The sequence below is a fragment of the Zalophus californianus genome, chromosome 3 (genome assembly GCF_009762305.2).
Source record: "Zalophus californianus isolate mZalCal1 chromosome 3, mZalCal1.pri.v2, whole genome shotgun sequence".
NCBI lineage: Eukaryota > Metazoa > Chordata > Mammalia > Carnivora > Otariidae > Zalophus > Zalophus californianus.
In genome coordinates this window covers 117,495,386-117,519,768 of record NC_045597.1, presented here as the reverse complement: position 1 = coordinate 117,519,768, position 24,383 = coordinate 117,495,386, and the positions used below count along the sequence as shown (strand labels likewise).

General features: G+C 39.6%; 1 protein-coding gene across 1 annotated transcript in view; it reads left to right on the top strand.

The window, feature by feature from the left end:
* The window catches only part of NEB (nebulin), a 220,823-nt gene that overhangs the window by 45,213 nt on the left and 151,227 nt on the right, over positions 1–24,383 (top strand). The window contains exons 26-44 of the mRNA XM_035726655.1: positions 163–360; positions 3,263–3,370; positions 5,041–5,139; positions 5,911–6,015; positions 6,102–6,209; positions 7,706–8,017; positions 8,120–8,326; positions 10,726–10,830; positions 11,535–11,642; positions 13,434–13,745; positions 14,703–14,909; positions 16,943–17,047; positions 18,310–18,417; positions 19,647–19,958; positions 20,661–20,867; positions 21,331–21,435; positions 21,588–21,695; positions 22,362–22,673; positions 24,006–24,212. Of these exons, the coding sequence (XP_035582548.1) occupies positions 163–360; positions 3,263–3,370; positions 5,041–5,139; positions 5,911–6,015; positions 6,102–6,209; positions 7,706–8,017; positions 8,120–8,326; positions 10,726–10,830; positions 11,535–11,642; positions 13,434–13,745; positions 14,703–14,909; positions 16,943–17,047; positions 18,310–18,417; positions 19,647–19,958; positions 20,661–20,867; positions 21,331–21,435; positions 21,588–21,695; positions 22,362–22,673; positions 24,006–24,212 (3,333 nt within the window). The remainder of the gene's footprint in view (positions 1–162; positions 361–3,262; positions 3,371–5,040; positions 5,140–5,910; positions 6,016–6,101; positions 6,210–7,705; positions 8,018–8,119; positions 8,327–10,725; positions 10,831–11,534; positions 11,643–13,433; positions 13,746–14,702; positions 14,910–16,942; positions 17,048–18,309; positions 18,418–19,646; positions 19,959–20,660; positions 20,868–21,330; positions 21,436–21,587; positions 21,696–22,361; positions 22,674–24,005; positions 24,213–24,383) is intronic.

Genomic DNA, 24,383 nt, shown 5'->3' with positions numbered 1-24,383 from the left:
TTCAATAATGTGTAACATATGAACAAATTTTAGGAAAAAATAACTACTCAGATGTTGGAATGTGCTTCTGTAACTCGAGTTTGTTGTTTATGAGAGATTTCTGTGCTTGTCTGGAAATCCATTGAGGATTTGTGGTAATAAATGGAAATTTCCTATTCACAGCGTGAATACCGTAAAGACTATGAAAAGTCAAAGACTATCTACACGGCACCTCTTGATATGCTCCAAGTCACTCAAGCTAAGAAATCTCAGGAAATTGCTAGTGATGTGGACTATAAGCACATCTTACACAATTACAGTTACCCACCTGATAGCATCAACGTGGATCTCGCCAAGAAGGCTTATGCCCTGCAGAGTGATGTGAGTAATTGGATTGTCTCTATTCCTTCTTTCTAAGGCGGACACTGAAATAATTTTCAGTGGAGTGATGTTTTTGACAGTTCTCAGAAGTGTTGGCCTTGTCTTCTGTGTGTAGCAAGTATGTGATGGGAAAATGACCCTTGTGGCTTGATGAGAGTGTAACCTTCAGAGATAGAGAGACCTAGGTCTAGCATGAACTTATCACTATATCCCTTTGGGAAAGCTATTAACCTTGCTGAGGCTAGAGTCTTCCTTGTAAAATTGGAAATTAAGTAAAAGAATTGTTTGGAGAATTTAAATGCATGCAAAATACTTAGTGTCAGGCCCTAGTGAATTCTCAGTAAACATTCAGAGTTATTATCTTCATTATTATCACAATGATCGCATTCACTGTTATCAATTTTTTACCTAGATAGCTATCTTGTCTGAAAATAAAATGTCTTCTATATTTACAGCATCAATTTTCATAATCACTGAGGTTTTTTTTCTGCAGATGAAAACTTGTCTAGGCAAATTAACTTGAACTGCACAATTTAACATTTCATCCTAACAATTCTATTTTTTTAATGTAGTGAACACATAGCATACACATAATATAAAACTTGCCATCTTTATCCTTTTTAAGTGTACAGTTCAGTAGCAGTTAATTATAATCACGTTGTTGTGCAGTTTCCAAAGCCTTTTCATCTTTTTTTAAAGATTTTATTTATTTATTTGAGAGAGAGAGAGGATGAGAGAGAACACGAGAAGGGGGAGAGTCAGAGGGAGAAGCAGACTCCCTGCTGAGCAGGGAGCCCGATGTGGGGCTTGATGTGGGGCTCGATCCTGGGACTCCAGGATCATGACCTGAGCCGAAGGCAGTTGCTTAACCAACTGAGCCATCCAGGCGCCCCAAAAGCCTTTTCATCTTATAACACTGAAGCTCTATAGCAGTTAAACAAGTCCCTGTTTTTCCCCTCCCCCCCCCGCTCCTGGCATCCACCCTTCTACTTTCTGTTACTATGAACTGCGCTACTCTATAGACCGCATATATGTAGAGTCATTCAGTCTTTGTTTTTGTTTTTTTTTCCTGGCTTGTTTTCACTTAACAAAATGTCCTCAAAGTTCATTCATATTGTAGCATGTGTCAGAATTTCCTTCCTTCTTGAGGCTGAAAAATCAGTGTCCACTGACAGATGAAGGATAAGCAAAATGTGGTATGCACATACAGTGGACTATTTTGCTTATCCTTCATCTGTCAGTGGACACTGGGTTGCTTCCATCTTTTGGCTGTTGTGAATAATGCTTCTATGAATGTAGGTGACCAATATTCCTTTGAGATCCTGCCCTCAATCCTTTTGAGTATACACTCAGAAGTGGAATTGCTAGATCACATGGTAATTCTATTTTTAATTTTTTGAGGAACCACCCTGCTCTTTTCTATAGCAACTCTACAATTTTAAATTCCCATGACTGACAATCCTATTTTATGCATTATTATTTATTCATTTAATTTTGCTATGTTTCTTTCTCCCAAGTAGATTGTAAGCCTCTCAAAGGCAGGAACCCAATAGTTTCTTGATTTTTCATTCCAATTAAAAGGCCCACACTAAAGAACAGTGATTTGAATTTTGTATCTGGAATATAAGTTTTAGGTACCACCTATAGCCAGACAATAAGAGTAGCCTGTTATTTTATTTTATTTTAGAGAGTGAGAATGGGGATGGGGCAGTGGGCCAGAGGAAGAGGGAGAGAGAGAATCCCATGCAGGCTGCACACCCAGCACAAAGCCTGATACGGGGCTCGATCACACAACCATGAGATCATGACCTGAGCCTAACCCAAGAGTCTTAACCAACTGTGTCACCCAGGCACACCGATAGTAGCCTCTTATTTTAATGGCATCAAGTATGCCCCTCAAATAGGAAAAATTCCAAATGATAATGGCCTTCCATAAGCAAATTAATGAGTGCAACCATTTTAAAGTGCGTTGTTAGCCAATGTAGAAACACTCCTAAGCTAACCGTTACACATGAAGGCCAATGTGTGCAAACACATAGTGCAAGTAACTACTATCAAATCTTATCAGAAAATGAGCAAAATTATCTATCTTTAATGTGGCCATCAGTCCTCATTTGACCAAAGAAACAAACATCTCACTTTGATTATTTAAATATAACAATTTTATTTATTCTTTGAAGTACAGCTTTATTTTTTATTTTTTAAAGAGTATATCTATTTATTTGACGGAGAGACAGCAAGAGAGGGAACACAAGCAGGGGGAGTGGGAGAGGGAGAAGCAGGCTTCCCGCGGAGCAGGGAGCCCGATGCGGGGCTCGATCCCACGACTGGGATCATTACTGAGCCGAAGGCAGACGTTTAACGACTGAGCCACCCAGGCGCCCTGGAAGTATAGCTTTAAATGTAGCATTTATCTAGATTGGAATTAGAGTTCCACATACTTCCCTTCAGTTGGAAATAAGGATGAGATGGAATATATACCAGCTAGAAGAACAGTAATAACCTAAGGGCTGTTAAAATCTCTCACCAAGGAAATACTTAAAATAACCTTAATATGGGGCACCCCTGGGTGGCTCAGTTACATGTCTGACTCTTGGTTTTGGCTCAGGTCATTATCTCAGGTTCTGAGAGAGAGCCCCACATTGGGCTCTACGCTCAGCCTGGAGTCTGCTTGGGTTTCTTTTTCTCCCCCCATCTCTCTCTGCCCCCCTCCCCCCTACCCACCCCCAGCTTGCACTCTGTCTCTCTCAAATAAATAAGGAAAATCTAAAAAAAATAATAACCTTAATGTATGAAGGAAGCTGGTCAGAAATCTTAACATCATTTTGGGTAAAATGTTAATGATTTTGTGAATAAGGATGATGCTGAGCAAAGAATTGTAAGCTTTTTCTTGGTGTTTTAGGTCGAATACAAAGCTGACTACAACAGCTGGATGAAAGGTTGTGGCTGGGTGCCATTTGGGTCCTTAGAGATGGAAAAGGCAAAGAGAGCTTCAGACATCCTGAATGAGGTAAAACCATCCCGTGTGCCGCAGAGAGGGTTGGGAATGTGATGTCTTAAAGCCCCAAAACCAAAGAAGCATTTTCTTTTCCCGCTTCATTCTCTAGTAGTTGTTGCTGAGAAAAAAGCACTTACCCCATGCAAGAATTGTCTAGGTAGATAAGCTATACATCACCAAAATCATTTATGTTAACCATTCATGATGAAAAATATTTTAAACAACTTTATCAAGGTATAATTTGCATACCATAAAATTCCCCTATTTTAAATGTACACATTGACAAGTTTTAATAAGTTCATATAGTTGTACGGTCATCACCACAATTGAATTTAAAAATGCTATTACACCAAAGTTTTCTTGAAAAATTCCTGCTCCCATCTTCAATGCCAGGCAACCGGAGATCTTTCCGTCTCCATAGTTGTAATTTTCTAGAAATTTCTTTTGTATCAGACTTCCTTCACTTAGCACCATGTTTTTGAGGCTCATCTGTATAACTGCATGTGTCTGCAAATCATTCCTTATTATTGCTGAGTAGTATTCCTTTGTAGCTGTATTGCATTTTGGTTGTCTGGTTGGTGGACATGTGGACTCTTTCCACTTTCTGGCAATTATGAATAATGCATATAATGAATATTATAGAAAATTTCCTTAAAGTATTATACCCTATGTCCTATTTCTTGATGACTTTGAAGTAGTCTGTAGGTTATTATTCAGTCTGAGGAAAAGGTGTGATGACCTTGCATTCTTCAAGTAGCCCGGTTATATGTCCCTACTCCTCCAACAATGGAACATTCCCACTACTCTCAAGTGAATTCATCATCAGGGAGGTTAACCTATGTAAAGAAGGGACAGAGGTGCTGAGTGAGTGTTGTCTTCACACTCAAGTTTCTGTTGTTCTGTGCTTTTGCTTGCTTTTGGTGAACAACATTTTATCTCAGAGATTTTTCATGAAAGTTCTTCTGGGTTGGTGGCTTTCAAAAGTCTGAAGCTGAGTGATGTTACTGTGTACACAGAAGTGGGATGTATAATATGCACAAAGAAAGAAGACCGGGAGACTAGACAGAGAAGGATCTAGAAATGTAGCTAGAAGTTACCAGCTTCCTATTGGAACACCTTCTAGTATCCTCTCTCCTGTAGCTCCTCAGTGCTTTAGTGATAACCTGTGTACTAACCACAGGGAGGCTGCAGAGCAAAAGTCCTCCCTTTCCTATAGGACCCCCTAGCTGTGGCCCTAATTCCTCAGTCCCTCCTCCCTCAACCAGAGAGCTTCTTTATTTCAGTTTGAGTGACAGCAACCGGAGAGCCTGTTAGTGTCACGCAAAAGACACTCCAAATTTCCTCGCATGCTTTTCTGTTAATCCTTTAGAAAACTTGCGGTGTTTCTGGGTTCTGTTCAGTGGAAAGTACCCTCTTTTATTTCAGAAGCAAGAAATCGTCTGGTTCCTGCAAGTTGTATTGGTCTGTACTGCCCCAGACCATCCAAAGTTAAGCCAATTTTTAAAACACCGGCTCTTGTATTGTATTCCTCTTTTTCCCCAAGCCAACCAAGAATCAAGTATTTTTATATTTTAAAATCCAGAAAAATCCTTGTCCCTCCAAAATAAATTTTAAAGATTTTTATATATTAACCTTCAGTGAAAGTAATATTCTTGTTTCTCTTGTCATAATTCACCAAACAGAAAAAATACCGCCAACATCCCGACACTCTCAAGTTTACCTCGATCGAAGATGCTCCGATTATAGTACAGTCTAAAATCAACCAGGCCCAGAGAAGTGATGTAAGTGTTCCTTCAATCTGTACTTTAATAAATGTTAACTCATACAAATACATTTGTATTCTAAACATGCTGACTACCTGGAGTTATTATGCAATCTGAAGAGACTCCGTTACATGAGCAACTGTGTACCTCTCCCAGCTTTTCATTAGTAAAGCACACCTCCTTCATTAGAGTATTAGCTATGCTGTGCGGACTGTCCTTTCAGCCGTTTAACACTGCTTCCCAAGGAGAAGCTCAGGGTCTTCTCCTGATGACAGGAAACACTACAAGCCTATTTCAGGGAAAGACCAGGAAAATGAATATAGGCCACACACCTTATGGAGGAGTTACATTGTAAGTCAGAGCTAAGACACAAATCATGTAGAGTATAAACCACCCCTAAGTCCCATCAGTCACCCACAAAGTGTAATATAGGTGGTTTGCGTATCCCTTTTCTGTGCTCAGGAAAGTGTCTGCAGGTTAACATTTTCATCAGGTCATCTCCCTTGGCTGACTTCTGTGAGGTACCCTTACCAAAGTTCAGAGGTTCCTAGAGCATACTGAGGGACCTTGGCCAAGGTTGAACTGGCGCTGGGATAGGACCCTATGCGTTGCATATGAGACCTTGAAGGCCTACAGATCCTTGCAGGTGAATGTGGGGATGACCCAGAGAACGTCTTTCATGAAAAGCACCGCTGTGCCATGTGATCTGTTCTGAGATTATCTCCCTGTGTCCTTAAACCCTTTTCCCTACTTTATTTGTTGGTTCATGCATTTCTTTTCTTCTTTTAGGTTGCCTACAAAGCCAAAGGAGAAGAAATTCTTCACAAATACAACCTGCCAGCGGACTTGCCCCAGTTCATCCAGGCTAAAGTTAATGCCTACAATATCAGTGAGGTGTGCCCATGAGCTTAGCTGCTGATTGCATGGGAAGACTTTACTAAACGGGCCTTGGTTATATTCAAATGACTTTTGTCTTTCAGAATATGTACAAAATAGACTTGAAAGATTTGAGCAAGAAGGGGTATGACCTGAGAACGGACGCGATTCCCATCAGAGCTGCCAAAGCTGCCAGGCAGGCGGCAAGTGACGTAAGTCCAGCTAATAGTCACTGGTGTGTAACTAGAATGTGTGTGTGTGGGGGGGTGGACCTGTTGTCCAGAGGTCACCACATCTTCTGTCCCCAGCTGGAAGTGAGTCCTGCTGAAATCTATTTAGAAAGGAAAATTCCCTAACCAGGTCTGAATTTTCCTGGGGTTAAGGATTTGTAGAACCTTTACTGACCCCGTTCTAATGAAGCACCTGAAGTTTAAGGTCTCCCCCGTATTTCTGCACAAATTCACATTATTCCCCTCATAGAAATAAACAAGTCACTCACTATTTTAAGTCCTAATAGCCTCCTGGTGGTAAGATTTAGTCTTGAAACTTGCTTAATTTATATAATTCATATAATGAATTCCCTTTTTCCCTTATTTCTTTTTACTTCATTGCTTCCAGAGATGGATGATTTGGCCCTAAGATTCATAGCAGTCCTTAGGTTCCATGAAAGTTAGAAATTTTGTCTTTGTTTCTTTTCCTTATCTTACTTTAACCCAGCTTTGAACTAGTTACTTTCCTCTTTGAGATTCAAATCAAGTTGACTCAAGCCCCCACCTGTTGACCTCTAGGAAGTGGGATACCCTCCCCCTCTGCTTGTTGCAGATATTCTGAGGTTTATTGTCTTTCTGTCACTTCCAGCTACTGGTTTGCCCACAGTGGTTTTGCTCTGGCTCACCTGGACTCTCCTGCCCTGGACTCACTTCTGTTTCTGGTCTGCATGATCCAGAGATGCAACACAGCCCTGTCTTTTGTTTTCCCCCAAGTCCCAAGCACAACTTCATTGATTGTTTGAACTGAAGTTGACATTGCACTGATGTAAATAAATTACAACTGAGTTACAGATATCTATATTGTAAAAGCCCTACCATCCAAAATTCCTTACCCATTCCCTTTCTCTGTGGGTACTCTCCTCCAGCTACTCCCCACCCTGACACACACACAAGCCTTCTTTCACATTTCTGCTTCTCAGTTTCCCATGCTTCTTCCCAGATCTCCCCAAGCATGTTCAGTTCTTCTCACTTTATTATTCAGAACCAATTCATGTGTACATACAACTGGCTCTGGGTCTCCCTTAGAGTATCCAAAGACTCATTAAAATTCTAACCACTCACATAGGCAGCTATTTGGGGTCTCCTGTAGCAGCACAATATAACTAGTAAAGGTTGCAAAATGTTTATCTTTTCATTTGTCTCTACCAGGATCTAAGTGGAAAGGAACTTAACTTTACCTTGTCACAGACATGAATTATGGCAATGCTCCCACCCCATCTGCTCTCAGGTGGCCGAAGCAATGACAGACAGTCAAATGGGCTCTAAGTAACATTTTAATTTTCCCAGGCTACCTTTCAAACTGTATACGAATGAATATCTAATTGTTTGGTTATTGAACTAACTTCTGGGAAGCTCAATTGCTTTAAGTCATGCCCTCATTGTTCAGTAAAAATCTTCATAACTACATTTTAAAATTTGCCCCCTTTTGTTTCCAATAGGTTCAGTACAAAAAAGATTATGAAAAAGCCAAAGGGAAAATGGTCGGCTTCCAGAGTCTCCAAGATGATCCTAAACTGGTTCACTATATGAATGTGGCCAAGCTACAATCAGACCGGGAGTATAAAAAAGACTATGAGAAGACAAAAACCAAATACAACACACCCCATGATATGTTCAATGTTGTGGCAGCCAAGAAAGCTCAGGATGTTGTCAGCAATGTCAACTATAAGCATCCGCTCCATCATTACACCTACCTGCCTGATGCCATGGACCTGGAGTTGTCTAAAAACATGATGCACATACAGAGCGATGTAAGTGACACTTACTCCCCAAGACAACCCCACTCCTCAGGTCAGAACCTGTGTGAGAACCCACTGCCGGGGCATTACTCCTGTTGTTTCCCTTTGCTGTAGAACGCCTATAAGGAAGACTACAACACCTGGATGAAAGGCATAGGCTGGATACCTATTGGCAGTCTGGAGGAAGAAAAAGTTAAGAAAGCGGGTGATGCACTGAATGAAAAGAAGTACAGGCAACATCCAGACACCCTCAAATTTACCAGCATCGTGGACTCCCCAGTGATGGTCCAGGCAAAACAGAACACAAAGCAAGTCAGTGATGTAAGTACAACAAGAGAGGGGGCAAAGAATGGAGGGAGGCTTTAAAGAAATAAATAGCAGCTCAAAATTCTTATTCTTCTGAGCCATTAATTTTCCTTTTACTTAATTTGAAATAATAATTATTTTTAGTTTGGGGGCGCCTGGGTGGCTCAGTTGGTTAAGTGTCTGACTCTTGATCTCAGCTCAGGTCTTAATCTCGAGTTGTGAGTTCAAGCCCTGCTTTGGGCTCCATGCTGGGCGTGGAGCTTACTTCAAAACAAAACAATAAACAGACCACAACAATTATTTTCAGTTTGGGCACTAACATTTTCTTTTTCTTTTATCTTGTTATTATTTTCCTTTTTAAAACAGCTTCCTTTTTAGCTGCCTTTGAAATACTCTGTTATTGGATAAACTTGTCATGATGAAAAAGTTCTATTCTAATACTACACATGTGTGTGTGCACACAAACAAAATTTAGACTTAAATTCCCAAGTAGCAAACTCATCACACTCAATTCTATATTAAGTTGCTTATATTTACTTTTCGTATATAAAATACTAACACAGGGAAATAATTCACACGAGGATATGGTTTTGCTTCTCAAAATTCATCATACACAAATAGAGGCTTTTAAAAACTTATGTCTTGGAGATTAGTATGTTTTTTGCCTGTCTGTCCATGAACAATGTATGTGACCTGGCTAAAGTCAGATCTAAAGGAAAGTTTAGTGTATAGAAGACTTAAAGGGACATCAAAAGCATTCATTTATTAGTTCATTGAATGAATGTTTTTGAACTCCTTCCCTGTGCCGGGCATTGTATAATATGCTGATGGTATAAGGATGACGTAAACGAGGATTAGTGAGATATAGGATATAACAGAGATATAAGAGTATAAGACAAAGGGCATAGGTAGAACCAGAGCATTGCCATACCAAGAGGTGAATGCTACAGGAGAGGCATGTGCCGAGTAAGTACAAGGCAAGAGGGTAACTGCCCACCAAGGCTTCCTTGGCAAATAAGGAAGGGTGCATTCTTGGCATGAGAAAAAACATGATTGACAAGAGGTAATGAATGGAAGGACAGTGAAGGGTTTGGGATTGTTACCTGATCATTGAGGGTCTTGTGTGCTAACTTATACTCTGGACATTGTGGGGTAGGTAATGGGAGGTATTGAAGATTTTAATCCATAGAGTTGCATTATCAGATATGTGTTCTAAAAGATAGCTCTGACAAAGGGTGCTGAGACTGAGGAGAGAGATTGGAGGTAAGAAGATAGATTAAAAGCTGTTACAGAAATCCAGCAGAAGCCTCATTTGGACTTCAGCTGAATCAGTAGCAGTGGCAAAGGGGATGTGTAGAAGGTAGAATGGATGAGATTCTGTGAATGCTTAGCTCTGGTTTCTAAAGGCAGTGAGGAAGTAAAAATTGTTCTTGGATGCCTAGAAGAAATTTTTTGGTATTTGAGGATTCAAATAGATATCAGCCACTTTAGACTTTGTTTGTGATAGATACACAGCAGTTTACGTGTGATATCCCACAGAGACATGCCTGAGGGCTTACATGACAAATGACAGTCAAGAGATTGGAAATCTACTTGTGATTCCAGTTGTATGGTAGATTTTGGAAATTAAGCAATTTCTTTCTTTTCTGTTACCAAGAGGAGGATACAAGTTCAACATTAGGAACCTAGATGTCTGACATCCGTAAAAGGATAAAGTAGGGTAAATATGGAATGGTAAACCTTTTAAGTACACTGAGTTTATGTATAAGGGCCTTCATATTATGAGGAAATTATTATATGGTTTTACTGCTACAATTATAATTGGAAAGTTTTTAGCAGAAGTGAAAGACTCATTCTAAAGGCTATTTTCTAAGAATCAAAAACCAAAGAACAAGACTTTCAGAACTGTTCACTAGCAAAGACTGGACTTTGCTAGCTTTGGTGAATTCTGTTTATTCAAGTTAGGGTTTCACATTTGAACTTACTTTCCATTCATCTCTAGCAGTCAAAGATCTCTGATCTCTGTTTTCTATTTTTCTATTTTCGTAGACAGAGTTTTTAGGTCTTTCTAAAGATAACAAAATGCTTGAGGTTTTTAAAAATAGGAAAGTATCTCTGATGTCTTTTTTAAGGATTTGATTTATTTATTTGCCAGAGAGAGAACAAGAAGGCGAGAGCACGTGTGAGCACAAGTAGGGGGAGTGGCAGAGGGAGAGGGAGAGCAGGGAGCCTGACTCGGGGCGGGGCTCAATCCCAGGACCCAGGGATCATGACCTGAGCCCCCCTTTGATGATTTTTAACAATAGAAATAGTGGGGGACTGTGCTAGGGAATATAACTCCTTTAAGCGTGCAATTAAAACATTTTCCTTTTTTGTGCTGTGATGCATTTTAATTTTGTGATTGTGTGTTGCAGATCTTATACAAAGCTAAAGGAGAAGATGTGAAACATAAATACACTATGAGTCCTGATCTTCCTCAGTTTCTCCAGGCCAAGTGCAATGCTTACAATATAAGTGACGTGAGTAGGGTTCTGAGGGTGTGTGGAATCCAGACATGATGGTACAATAAGAGAATTTTAGAGTAGGATGGGGCCTTGATAATTGTTTAGGTCAGTTTCCCACACACCCTGTATGAAGTCTATCCCATGATGACTGCTCTCTGCCTTGTAAGCCAGCCTTTTCAAGGGTGGGACAACTCAAAAAGATGTAACATTTTCCCTTATGTGGCGCCCAACATCTATTCCTCTAAAACTTTGATTTAGTTTTCCTTGTTTTGCAAGTGGAGGAAGATATTATCCTGAGCAAAATAAGAGTTAATGAAATCCTTTTATTAACAAACCTGAAATTTCTAAAGCCAACCACCAGGTGTTCCCTTGACCTTCCTTTCATAAGAGTGGACAACTTCATTTTCTCTAGTTGGTCCTCACACACCATGGTTTCCAGAACCTTTATTCCTCTCCTCTAGATCCACTCCAGTTTCTCAGTAGCCCACTGCACTGTGTGCCCAAACCAGGTTTGGGTGAATAATTGGTACAGTGTCCTATAATTTCATGCTACACAAAGTGTGACATTTTGCTTATGTGACTTGCTAAAGCAGAATGTGTTCTAGGAGATTCCTTTAGCTTAATATCTGGACAAGAATAAAACAATCCCTGCAATTGAGGAATTGCTTTAGCTGATTACTACGCAGCATGCTGACATATTTTTTCCTTGTACATCGCAGGTCTGTTATAAACAGGGCTGGCATGATTTAATAGCCAAAGGCAACAATGTGCTAGGTGACGCCATTCCCATCACTGCGGCCAAAGCATCCAGAAACATTGCCAGTGATGTGAGTAAAAATTTTAGGTGAAATGTGGGTGATTGCCTGCTTAAAAAGTAATCAAATGTGTGCTTGTCTAAATGATACCACGTTGAAAACAGTATGTGGAATTAATGACACTGAAATTCTCCACAAAATATTGTTTTGAAAACCTGTCACTTTTTTAACATTCTGTGATAATTTTCAGTTGACCCCACTTGGTAGAGCTGTCATAAATCTGACATCCGCTTTCTCCCCTGATTCATAGGCCAAATTACCTTCACTGACACATTTCCCTAACAGCCCACATTTATTTTCAGAACACCCTAACTGACACTAACACATTAAATTCAAATGACTGCCCGCATTATAATTGTATTAAGAAGATTGAAAAGATGTTAGATAAAATCTAAAGATTTTATAAACCAAATGGGAAAAGGCCCATTTCTCTTGAATATAATTTTGGTTTATGTAAATCGATGACCATTTCATCTGTAATAGGAAAAGTATACCCTTACACTTCTTCCCATCATTGAAGATCAAAAATTTCAAAAAAGCACACATGCCCGGTAGCCTTCACTGTCAGAAGCTACTCTGGGGGCTACAATCATTGGAGAAAAGAGAAGAAAGAAACCACCTGTGTGTGCAGACCACATGGGAGCTAGGGGTGTAAGAATTCTTTCTACAGCTTTCCTTGTCGGGATGCCACTGAAAATGTGTTCCTCAAATATTTGCACACCACTGTGAAATAAATTTCTAGTTTAAGGACAAAGTGAAAGTCTAAAGTGTGACATTATCTTTTTTTTTTTTTTTAGAGCTTGAGCAGAGCTTTTTCTAACATGCCTAGAAATGTCTCGATAATTCTTTTGCATGCTAAATTCTTGTTTATAAATCAGTGCATAAATGAGAGGAGCAGAGTGTCTGCAGACTTTAAGTGCATTTGAGTTCTCTAGAATTAAAAATTGAGGTTTTGACCTCTCACCTACAGTATAACTCAATCTACACCCCATTGCCAGTTCCAGCAGAGAGAGACCTTGGGCTGCAGTTTCTACTGCCAGGGGAGCTCCCAGCCATTTCTGCCCTTACTGCAGTTCCTGAATTCATCTGCAGCTACTTCAGCAGCGAGCTTGGAAAGTAGCTGCTAAGAAATGGGTGGGGAGGGCCCAGCTACCTGCCTATGCAGTGTCTAAATTGATGCCACCCAGAAAGAAGAGGGGTTTTGTTTTAACCTTATCCCGTCAGCCTGAGACAACACAGTAAAGTTTTCCATCCCCCACCCCAAGAAAAACTGAGTGTGAAATTGCATGTAGAATCCTTTAGAGTTTCTTCTACATCTGTTGCATACATATCCCCCGGCCAATGGGAACAGCAGATGGAAGATTTTCTCAATAATTTCTAATGTTCTATGATGTATGATAACACTCTGTGGTGATAATAACATTGGATTGGGAAAATTCACAACCCAGGAAACCAAGAGGTACTGGCCTTATATTTGGAATGTGTCTTGTTTGTATTAAGCATGAAAATTCAGATGGCTTTAAGTAAAGTTCTACATGCAAGTGCATTTGTAGGATTTATAGCAAAGAAATAAACTGGTCCTGAATTTATCATCATACCCATTTGTAATGGTGGAAGTGTTGGAAATAAATGTTTTCACTCTGAGCTTTCTGGGGCACATGGCAGTGGGTGGGTATGGTTTGCCTATCTTGTACAAACTTCCAGAAAGTCACAATGTTCTAAGTTGCCTTCATGTGTGAATATACTTGCTACACCTAATATTATTAATGCCTAGGACTTTGCTAACCAAATTTTGCCTTGCAGTATAAATACAAGGAAGCTTATGAGAAGTCAAAGGGGAAGCATGTGGGTTTCAGAAGCCTCCAAGATGATCCCAAGCTGGTCCATTATATGAATGTAGCAAAGTTGCAGTCAGATCGCGAATACAAGAAGAACTATGAGAACACCAAAACCAGCTACCATACCCCAGGGGATATGGTTAGCATTACTGCTGCAAAGTCGGCACAGGATGTCGTCACCAACGTCAACTATAAACAGCCCATACATCATTACACGTACCTACCCGATGCCATGAGTCTCCAGCATACCAGGAATGTGAATCAAATTCAGAGTGATGTGAGTATGTATAATGTAACAGACCCAGAAATGTTGGTACTTAAGGGATAATCATTTCTTCCTGTTTAAGTAGACTTCACAATACAGGAGGATATTTGAAAAATGCACTTTAAAATAGTCATTATTGAAAGACTAACAAAGGCATGGTAGTCGAGCTGTATTTTTGCTGGCTTTCTGTGCTCCTGTTGTAATCATTGATACTGTCTCTATTAACTTATGGATCAAAGATAAAACCGTATTCCACCTTGATTCTCAACAAGAGGAAGTGGTTGCTCTTGTCAGGCCTGCTTCAGTGGTGATATGGATAATGCAAAATAGTATTCTCTATTCTTTCTGAATTCAAGAAGTTTTTTTCCTTTTTTAACTAAAAATCACACTCTCATGCATGTTAATCTATGTGATGAGTCATCTAGAATGAACCAGGAAGACTTTGTGATTGCAGGATGATTCATGGAGAGCTGCATGGGGAGGCTGTTTAATATTCAGGGCGTTTCCTTCTGCAGGAACCAGATTTCTGTAAGAATCATCCTCTGTAAGAGAATATACAGTGTTCATTTATTGTCGCTCAATGAGGATGTCTCTCCCCAGCTGAGATCAGGAATAGCCTAGGTGGACAGGATGGGTGAAATTCAAAGTTGTGGGATTTTCAGTGAAATAAAAAAGAAAGCCCAATTTATTGTCAAAAGAGACACAATTTTTTTTTAGCATTAGCCACAGAAATATGTGGCCTAGATTTCCTCTGTGTCATATAATGCACTCTAACAACAGAAATGCTTTTTCTTATTACCAAATTCTGGGTAGGAAGCTCAGTGGCATACATAGTGAAAAGCTGCTTCCCAGACATGAGCATGCTGGAAGCGTTGCCTATTCATTTCCTCTGGGTAGAATTGCAGATTTCAGAGACATCCTTTGAGTGTTCTGCAGGATAACTCCTCACATGAGATTATTCTCTTACAGAATGTGTATAAAGACGAGTATAACAACTTCTTCAGGGGCATTGGATGGATCCCTATTGGTTCTCTGGAGGTTGAGAAGGTCAAGAAAGCAGGTGATGCTTTAAATGAGAGGAAGTATCGACAGCACCCAGATACCATCAAGTTCACAAGTGTGCCCGATTCCATGGGCATGGTTTTGGCTCAGCAGAACACGAAGCAGCTAAGCGATGTGAGTGGTTTCCCTTCAAAGGGGTTTATCCAGGGGCGCTTGGGATTATCTGGGGATTTTATTTCTCTATTGTCACATTATCACAGATATCCAGGGGCGCCTGGGCAGCTCGGTCTGTTAGGCAGCCAGCTCTTGATTTTGGCTCGGGTCATGATCTCAGGGTCCTAGGATTGAGCCCTGTGTCAGGCTCTGCGCTCAGCAAGGAGATGGCTTGAGGATTCTCTCTCTTCTCCTTTCCCTCTGCTCCTCCCCCCCACTCATGCTCACATGCTCTCTCGCTTTCTCAAATAAATCAATAAATCTAAGGGGGGTTTAATCCATGAATAACCCCCATTCCACCATCCTTAATTCAACATGTGAAGGGGCATCTCTGTTAGCGTTTCAACTGCTTTCAGTTGATGAAACAACTTGGAACTTGAACATAAAGAGAATAGGGAGGAGAGAAGAAAGATTTTCCAAATTTGCTTTATTTTCCAAATGTAGAGAATCTGTGCTATTTATAAGCAGACCCCTATCATTATACACATGAAATGAAATGAAATTATTACTGTTATCATCTGTGATTCCATCTGAATTATAAACCAAGCTATTTATTCCTCTGAGTTGCAACAGTTCTACCTAGCTACATGGGGCGAAGGCATAATGTCCTAATCCTCTTGCATAAGAGCTAGATGTTCTGAAAGGCAAGCAAAAGAGAGAGGCCTCTGGGGAGGAGGTAAGCTGTTTACTTTCAGAGTCAGCTGAACCTCATTTCCAAGCCCAGGTCTATCTGGACCCTTATTCTTAGAGCCTAATTACAATGCTCAGTGCTTCCCCTCATTGGGTAATTTCAGAGTTCTGTTAAAATACCTCCACCAGAAAGAGAGCAGTAGGTAAAAACAAAAAAAAGAAAGGGTTGTGTGTTTTTAGCCCCAGGTATTGGAAGGTGGGGAAGGCTTTGCTTGGCTCGGATTTGAGAATTATCCATGGATTTTCTTTCTCAGGCCAGTCTCTGTTGTCACATTACCACAGATATTTTGAGATTAGTTCTACTGTAGTAGTAATAAATGTGGAGATTCTTCTGATTTCTTTTGTTCTCACTGTGGTTTTCCAGTTAGCTAGGAGAACTGGACACTCATGCATTGTATTCTCCATCCCAATAAATGCCATCAACATCTCCCTGATGTTATCACCGATGCCTCCCTGCGTGATCCCGGCAGCAGTGCATCTCCGTCTCTCCCAGTGTCCCCTGGGGCACTTGTCTGTCGTTCAGTTAGCTACCCGCAGTTAGTTAGGGCTTCCATACCTCTCATGGGGACAACTGCAGTAAGTTGGTATCTGGCCTCTCAGCCTGGGGTCACACATGACAACCAGAAGAATGGGCTTAAAATGTAAATCACAGCCCTCTTATACTTAAAAGCTCTTAGTAACTTCTCCTTGAACTTAAAAGCTAAACTTGTTACCTTGGCCAAAAAGGCCCTCAGCTCTGTGCCCCTGCTCCCCACCCTAATTCTGTGGGGCCCCCTCAGCACATTCCAGCCCTGTGACACATGCTGTCTTCAGTCCCTCACACTGGCCCTGCCCTTTCCAGACTCAGGGCCCCAAATGCTCTGCTTCGGCCTGGATGCCTCCCTTTTCTTCAAGTCTGGGCATAAATGTTATCTCCTTAGAGAGCCTTTGCTGACTACCCTTGTTTCTTTCCTAAAGTCATTCTATTTACAACACATCACACATTCTAGCTCTATCTCATAGTTTACATTTTCATTTTCTGTCTCCTCTACTGCACTGTAACCTTCAAGAGGACATGTCTGTCTTTGTCAACACTTTACATGCGGAAGCCTATCACCCTACCTGGCCCATAGTGCTGTCCAATAAATACTGGTGGACTAAGCAAATACCTGTACTACCATACTCTGTCGTATGGTAGTACAGGTATTTGGCTTGTATATGGAAAAACACAAATGATAACCTTCCTTTTTAAAGGGGTGTGTACTTGATGAAATGGACATTATGTCAGCTTTCTGACATTTGCATTCTGCCTCCTTTGTTTTTAGTTGAACTACAAGGTGGAGGGGGAGAAACTGAAGCATAAATACACTATGGACCCCGAATTACCTCAGTTTATTCAGGCCAAGGTCAACGCCCTCAACATGAGTGATGTGAGTATTTGGGCTGGAACCAGTCTAATATTGCTAACATGGGCCTCTTCAGTTCTGTATAACTCTAGCAGTGAGAATTTTAAGGGCAGCAAACCAAGTGTGGCTCTTTTGAGTCTCTGTTTGAAGAGGTCGTTGAGAAGACATGACCGCTGGTTAACCCATGAGCTAGACTGGGGCAGGGGATCCCCACCCCTACCCCTGTCCTTGGAATGCACACCGTCCTTACAGTGGGAGCCATTTTTGAGCATGCAGCCTCGATAGAGCAATATGTTGAGACCATCTGAATGGTATCCATGACTAAACCCAGTTAAGGCCTCTGTATAAACTTTTAAGATTGTGGTAGGCAGGTGAGGAGAGCTACTTGTCTTGTGGCTGCCCAAGACAAGCCTTGTATGTAAGTTCCCTCGTTTATTAAACCTGCCACCTACCAATCTGTAGTGGGCTCCCTCTTTGTTCAGTGTTGCCTTGCCCTCCATGTCTGGGGGCCAATTTTTGAATCAGTAGTCTAAAGATTGGCCCATTATCATAGAATATGAGACTAGAAGCTACCATAGAGTTTCACTTGATACAGGCTTTTCCAAACTGTGGACTCTGACTCATTGGTGGGTTATAAAATCAGTCTAGTAGGTTGTATTGCACTTTTTAGAAAGTGGAACAAAATGAGATATATAAGATTGGAAAGTGCAGTCATGAATAGTCTGTAATAAGGACCAATATTGCTTTATATAACTTTTGTTTCAGTTATTAAAACTTGTATGAAAGTTTATTGTAATTTTCTTGAGAAACTTCCTTTGCACATAACAAGCTTCTTGGGTAGTCTAGATACATAATTGGTAGTGATCTTTAAATTCACCATTATGAATTGTTTCTTTTTGCTTTAAAAAAAAGTTGGTAAATTCTAATTTAAAAACATAATCAAACCTAGATAAGATCATTCATTTCTTAAAAGATGACTTAGTCATTTTTCCTAACACTTTAGGCTCTCTTTTATCTCCAAATAAACATTTTTTGTTACTCATTTCTATGCCTTTGGTTTATTTAAAAAATTTCCCTGCTTTTATAAGTGATATTTAAACATTAAGAGTGATCAAATCTGGGTGGTACTACATCTGAATTTTTAATTTTAGTATTCATATGTTTCTATAAGTTTTGTTTCATTACAAAAAATACATGAAAAAGTATTGCATGCTTATTATAGAAAAGTTTGGAAATATAGGAATATACTTAAGTAGAATAATAAAATACTCTTTCCTTTTTCCAAGTCTCATTATAAAGCAGACTGGAAGAAAACTCTTGCTAAGGGCTATGATTTGAGACCAGATGCCATTCCAATTGTAGCTGCAAAAAGTTCAAGGAATATCGCTAGTGATGTAAGTATAATTTGAAAGTAGAAAACTTTTCTTCTCTATATTTTTAAAATTTTACAGGGTATGTGGGGCTATATGAGCCATATTAGGAAATAAATTAAAAATTATAATATAAAAATATTTCCTAACATCCTAAGTACCAATGATTTTTTTATATTACTTTAAAATCTTTAGAAATTCAATACAGTTAGTACAAATAAGAAAATTCTTTGTTTTAAACTGTGAAATAGTTGGAACTGTCATTGGTATCATTGTTATGAACTTGGAAACTGCTTTTTATTTGGATTTTTTCAAGAGAAAAAGCCTTGGCATACTAAAATGTCACTAAATCAAAAAAAGGCTCCAAGTTTTTAAAAGAATACAATTTTTAAATATAATTTTCACAAAGAAAAAATCCGGTAAAATAGGAAAACCAGGAAGAATTAGATTAAATGACAGGATTTTAGTTACCTACTTAATTACTTTTTATAAATTAAGTTATATTTTCATATGAATTGTTATAATACCTTGATAGAGTAAGAACTCATTCATTTGGAGTCCAGTCAACTAATTTATATAAGAGCTTTCCTGAAATTTATTCAGAATTATGCAAATAGTTTATAAAGTAATACAAATTATTTGGAAATAGATCATAAAAAAATATACACCAAGTCCTTAATAAACTTTCCAGGAACTTTTGAGAATATTCAAAGAATCTATTTATGAATAATCTAGATGTAAACCACAGATTATTCCATTCTTAGTTATCCCCAGAGCAGATCTCAAGACCCTCCATTAGGAATATTTTACCATGTTTATATTCATTGATTTTAATTTGTATGTCATCTTTGAATGTTGAGAGATCATTTTAATAATTTAAAACATATAACTTTTTAAAACATGGAAAAGTTAATTTTATCATTTACTTAATGTACTTTGCATAGCTGCGTTTTATTTTTTTAGTTCTTTAGCTCATTGTTATCAATAGAGCACAAATTTTGTGAAAATCTTGGTTATGATATAATTTGTGGTTTTGCAGACATAAAAACAGGAAAAATATACTGCATGTTATAAATTTAAAGCAAAAATAATATTTTACCAGTTTATTTAAAAATACTAAAAAATTTAGATGTTACCTGGATTCAGACTGAATTTGGCTATTGCTTAGTCTGTTATACAAATTCAGTCTGACACTTAAGCATTTCCTATAATTGACCCTATCAAACTTCTGTCTGTCCTTCTTTTTCACATAGTTCAAGTATAAGGAGGCTTATGAGAAAGCCAAAGGCAGGCAGATTGGATTTCTCAGTCTTCAGGATGATCCTAAACTGGTCCATTACATGAATGTGGCCAAAATACAGTCCGATCGTGAGTACAAAAAGGGCTATGAAGCCAGCAAGACCAGGTATCACACACCCTTGGACATGTTCAGCGTGACAGCGGCCAAGAAATCTCAGGAGGTCGTTACCAACACCAATTACAAACAACCCTTCCACAGCTACACTCTGCTGCCTGATGCCTTGAATGTGGAGCATTCCAGGAATGCAATGCAGATCCAAAGTGATGTATGTAATGGCCAACAGATTATTGGCATAGAACTAGTTATGCATTTCTAGCTGGTAGGAGGGAAGAACAAGAAATTGGCAGTTTCATTTACTTCATCTTAAACCTGGCTGGACTCACTATAATTAGAGATCCTCTCCAGAATTTGGAGTTTTAGAATTTCACTCATTTGAACTATATATAGCTTTAAATTTTTTTTTTTTTGGTTAGTGTGTGTGTGTGTGTGTGTGTGTGTGTGTGTGTGTGTGACAGTACATGATGTATCCTGTGAAAAACCAAAAGGCTGAAATGGGTGTAATGTAATATCTTTTCCTGTGTAAAATTCTTTTACCTTTTCCTCCAAGAAAGTTAAGTTTTATAAAGGAATTATTGGGTCAGGTTTTCCTGTTCAAAACCACCATGAATGCAATCACTTTTTTTTTTTTAAGATTTTATGTTTAAGTAATCTCTGCACCCAATGTGAGGCTCGAACTCACAATCCTGAGATAGTCACGTGGCCTACCAACTGAGGCAGCCAGGAGCCCCTAAAAGCAATCGCTTTTAAAATTCTTTTCTTTTTTCCAAAAGATGGTAGGGTATAATAAGCAGGTGATTCTCTTCATCCTCCTTTTTTTTTTTCTCTTTGATAATGAGTGAGTCATCTAGCCAAAGAAACCCAAGCTCTGACTCTTTCTGAAATGAAAATTTCCTTTTTCATTGTAAAGAATCTATACAAATCTGACTTCACCAACTGGATGAAAGGGATCGGCTGGGTCCCCATAGAGTCACTGGAGGTGGAGAAAGCAAAGAAAGCCGGAGAGATCCTTAGTGAGAAGAAGTATCGCCAGCACCCTGAGAAGTTGAAGTTCACCTATGCTATGGACACAATGGAACAAGCACTTAACAAAAGTAACAAACTGAATATAGATAAGGTAAGAACTCGCCTGCTGGTCTCAGCCCGAGAACCCTTGAACTCTGGAGGTGCTGCTATAATCGTCATCAGCATTTTTATCTTTATGACAGTCATGGTGGTGGTGGTAGTCGTGGTGGGAGGGGGCGTTCTATAATGTTCATCATGTCTAGAGAGCTCCCACATACACTGACCCTCAGACTGGCTGTCCACACCACACTGAGGGTGTGACAGAACTGCAAAACTCCCTGTAGTGTGAGGTTGGGGCAAGACGGCATGTGTTGTCTTTGTGGAAGAGGGTTCCCTAGTTGGATGGTTTTATCCCTCATTGTGTGTTCAGTCTCATCAGCCTGTCTTCTTGCTACGTCAGCCATTTGCCAATATCAGATTTCATCTCTTCTATCGTGGAGATGTGAGTCTCTGTTGATAGCACTATTGTAAACTTGTCCTGCTGCACAGTCATGTGTCTGTCCTCCTTGTTGCAGAGGCTCTACACTGAGAAATGGAACAAAGACAAGACCACCATTCACGTCATGCCCGATACTCCAGACATTTTACTTTCCAGAATGAACCAAATCACCATGAGTGATGTAAGTAGATTAACAGCAATAAAGTGGGAGAGAAGGTTGGAGGAAATTAATATTTATGGAATGTGTCTTTTATATGCCAACCACGTCAAAATCAGGATTCCCATTCTAACCCAAATAACAAGTTGCTGGTGTTATTTTATTTCATTATTTAGAAACTATACAAAGCTGGTTGGGAAGAGGAAAAGAAGAAAGGATATGACCTGAGGCCTGATGCCATCCCAATAAAGGCTGCAAAAGCCTGTAGAGACATTGCCAGTGATGTAAGTGCTTCCACTGGGCCTTCTGTAGGCTGAGCAAATGAGAAGCAAATGAGCCAAGTTCGTGTGTGTGTGTGTGTGTGTGTGTGTGTGTGTGTGTGTGTGTGTGTGTGTGTATTCAAGGGCTGCAGTCAACCCTACCCAATGTCAGTGCGACTCTCATCCGTGGAGCACACAAGACATTTTCCTTCACCCAGTCCAAGAACCCTCTAATCATTCGTTCATTATTTGATGTAAAGAGTGACTGGGTCTTATTAAAATAAGTTACTTTTAGAGTAGTCAAATCATTTATAGGCAATTCTGAGCAAATATCAGATGCAGTCTACACATTTTACCCAAGAGACCCTTGATTAGGTTCTTTCCTGAATTAAAGATGCACCATGAGGAACTGTGCCTGTAGCCTATTCTGATGAGACAGCTGAGTGGGAAAAGCTGCTTTCTAAAGCACCCTGAAACAACTTATTCATGCATCTCTTTGATTAACTCTGAGATCATTTTCTTTCCATGGACTGAAGTCTGGCAAGAAATCTGAAGTAAAAAGATTTTGCTCCCTGCCCCTGCAAGCTCTAAAACCATTCATCTTTGACAAAGCTAATGGCATCTAATGAATTGTATTTTGCTCTCTTTCCTTCACTAACTTCATCACCATGTTTCCTTTCCCATCCACAGTACAAATACAAGCAAGCGTATGAACAAGCCAAAGGGAAACACATTGGCTTCCGGAGCCTAGAGGACGACCCCAAGTTGGTGCACTTCATGCAAGTGGCCAAGATGCAGTCAGACCGGGAATACAAGAAGGCATATGAGAAATCGAAGACCTCCTTCCACACCCCAGTGGACATGCTGAGTGTGATGTCAGCCAAGAAGTCTCAGGAAGTGGCCACCAATGCCAACTACAGAAATGTGATCCATTCCTACAACATGCTTCCCGATGCCATGGGCTTTGAATTGGCCAAAAATATGATGCAGATTCAAAGTGATGTACGTGACAGCCACATCATTTGCAGAACACTGACTGTAGTTAATAAGCAAATCATGAATGACCCTAAGTGAGGACATTCTGAAAATCCTGAAAGAAATTCCAGTGTAATTTCCCACCAAGTTGTTTATTTTTTACCTCAGATGGAATTTCTTTCTTTTAACAAAAGGGGATACATTCTAGAAACCAAAGTCTTATTTTCTACCATTATTGCTGTGAGGATTGGTGGATACTGGATTCAGCTAGGGCAAATGAAAATTTGTTTCAGAGAACATGTTGAAGGAAACATGTCAAGCAAAGAGAGTCCAAAGCCAAAACTCCTCCTGGTAAATGAGTAAGAGGAAGGTCAGGAAATCCAGTCACTTGCTAGCTCCTGCCATCACTCCTAACCAGCTTCCACTTCTTCCAACTCTGCAATCGCCTGCATTACTTGCAGATGGAACATTGAGGAGGTGGAAGCTATTGGAAGAAATGTGAGGAAGGCACAGAGTAGAGCCAAGAATTCAGCTATACAGGGCATTTATTTGGCGGCTGGGAGAAAGGAATTTAAATTACGAGCCAAAGGCAGGTAACGCCAAGTCTATGTTTCTCTTTAGGAATGTAAGAGCTGAGCTCCTAATTGCTAGGCAGGTACATAGTTAGTGCCCATATAAAAACCACTGAGTTAGAGTTGTAGAGGAAAATATCAGAATTGGGGGGGGGGGGAAGCAAAATTTGTACAGAGTACCAGTGAGGTTTCTGACATACCCAAGGGAATTGTTAACAATGGTGGGTGATCAAAGCTTACAATGAAAGAGAGAACCACAGTCCCAGTGAATCATCTGTCAACCAAGAGAACTTGGGGAATTTTTGTAAGAAAGTTAGGCCAACACCCAGTGCTCATCAGATCACGTGCAACTAATGAATCATTGAACACTACATTAAAAACTAATGATGTACTATATGTTGGCTAATTGAACTTAAATAACAAAACAATGTATATGGCCCAAATGCACAAATTAAAAAAACAGAGATTATCAGAATGGGAAAAAAAAAAAAAAACCCAGCATAGTCACCTTTCTCGAGATAATTGTCCCATGATAGCTAATCTAGTTGGTATTTCTTAGCATTTTGTCCTTGTGAAGGCATTGAAAACAAATCACAAAGATATCACTGCTTATTTTTAATTTCTCATGCAAAAATATGAAAAAAATAATGTTTAGGGACAAAAATAGTTGGAGTTCGATATACTATTGGTTGAAAACCGAAGTGGAACTTAAGGACTATTGAATACCCACTCATGGTTCTTGGCAGCTGTGGTTTCTTCTGATCCCTGAACTTTTCCTCTTTTGCAGAATCAGTACAAAGCTGACTATGTTGACTTCATGAAGGGCATTGGATGGCTCCCTCTGGGCTCCCTGGAGGCTGAGAAAAACAAGAAAGCCATGGAGATAATCAGTGAAAAGAAGTACCGCCAACACCCAGACACTTTGAAGTATTCCACTTTGATGGACTCAATGAACATGGTTTTGGCCCAGAATAATGCAAAAATTATGAATGAAGTGAGTCTTTCAACAGTGTAATATTTCCTATGCACCAGGAAAAAGGCAGGCCTTCTTACATTTGATCTACAGGTTTTGCTAATAGTTTTAGGACATCACAATTAATATTCAGCTTTGAAAAAAGGACTTGTGGTTAAAAAAAGATAGAAATTAGTCCTAATTAGTGGCACC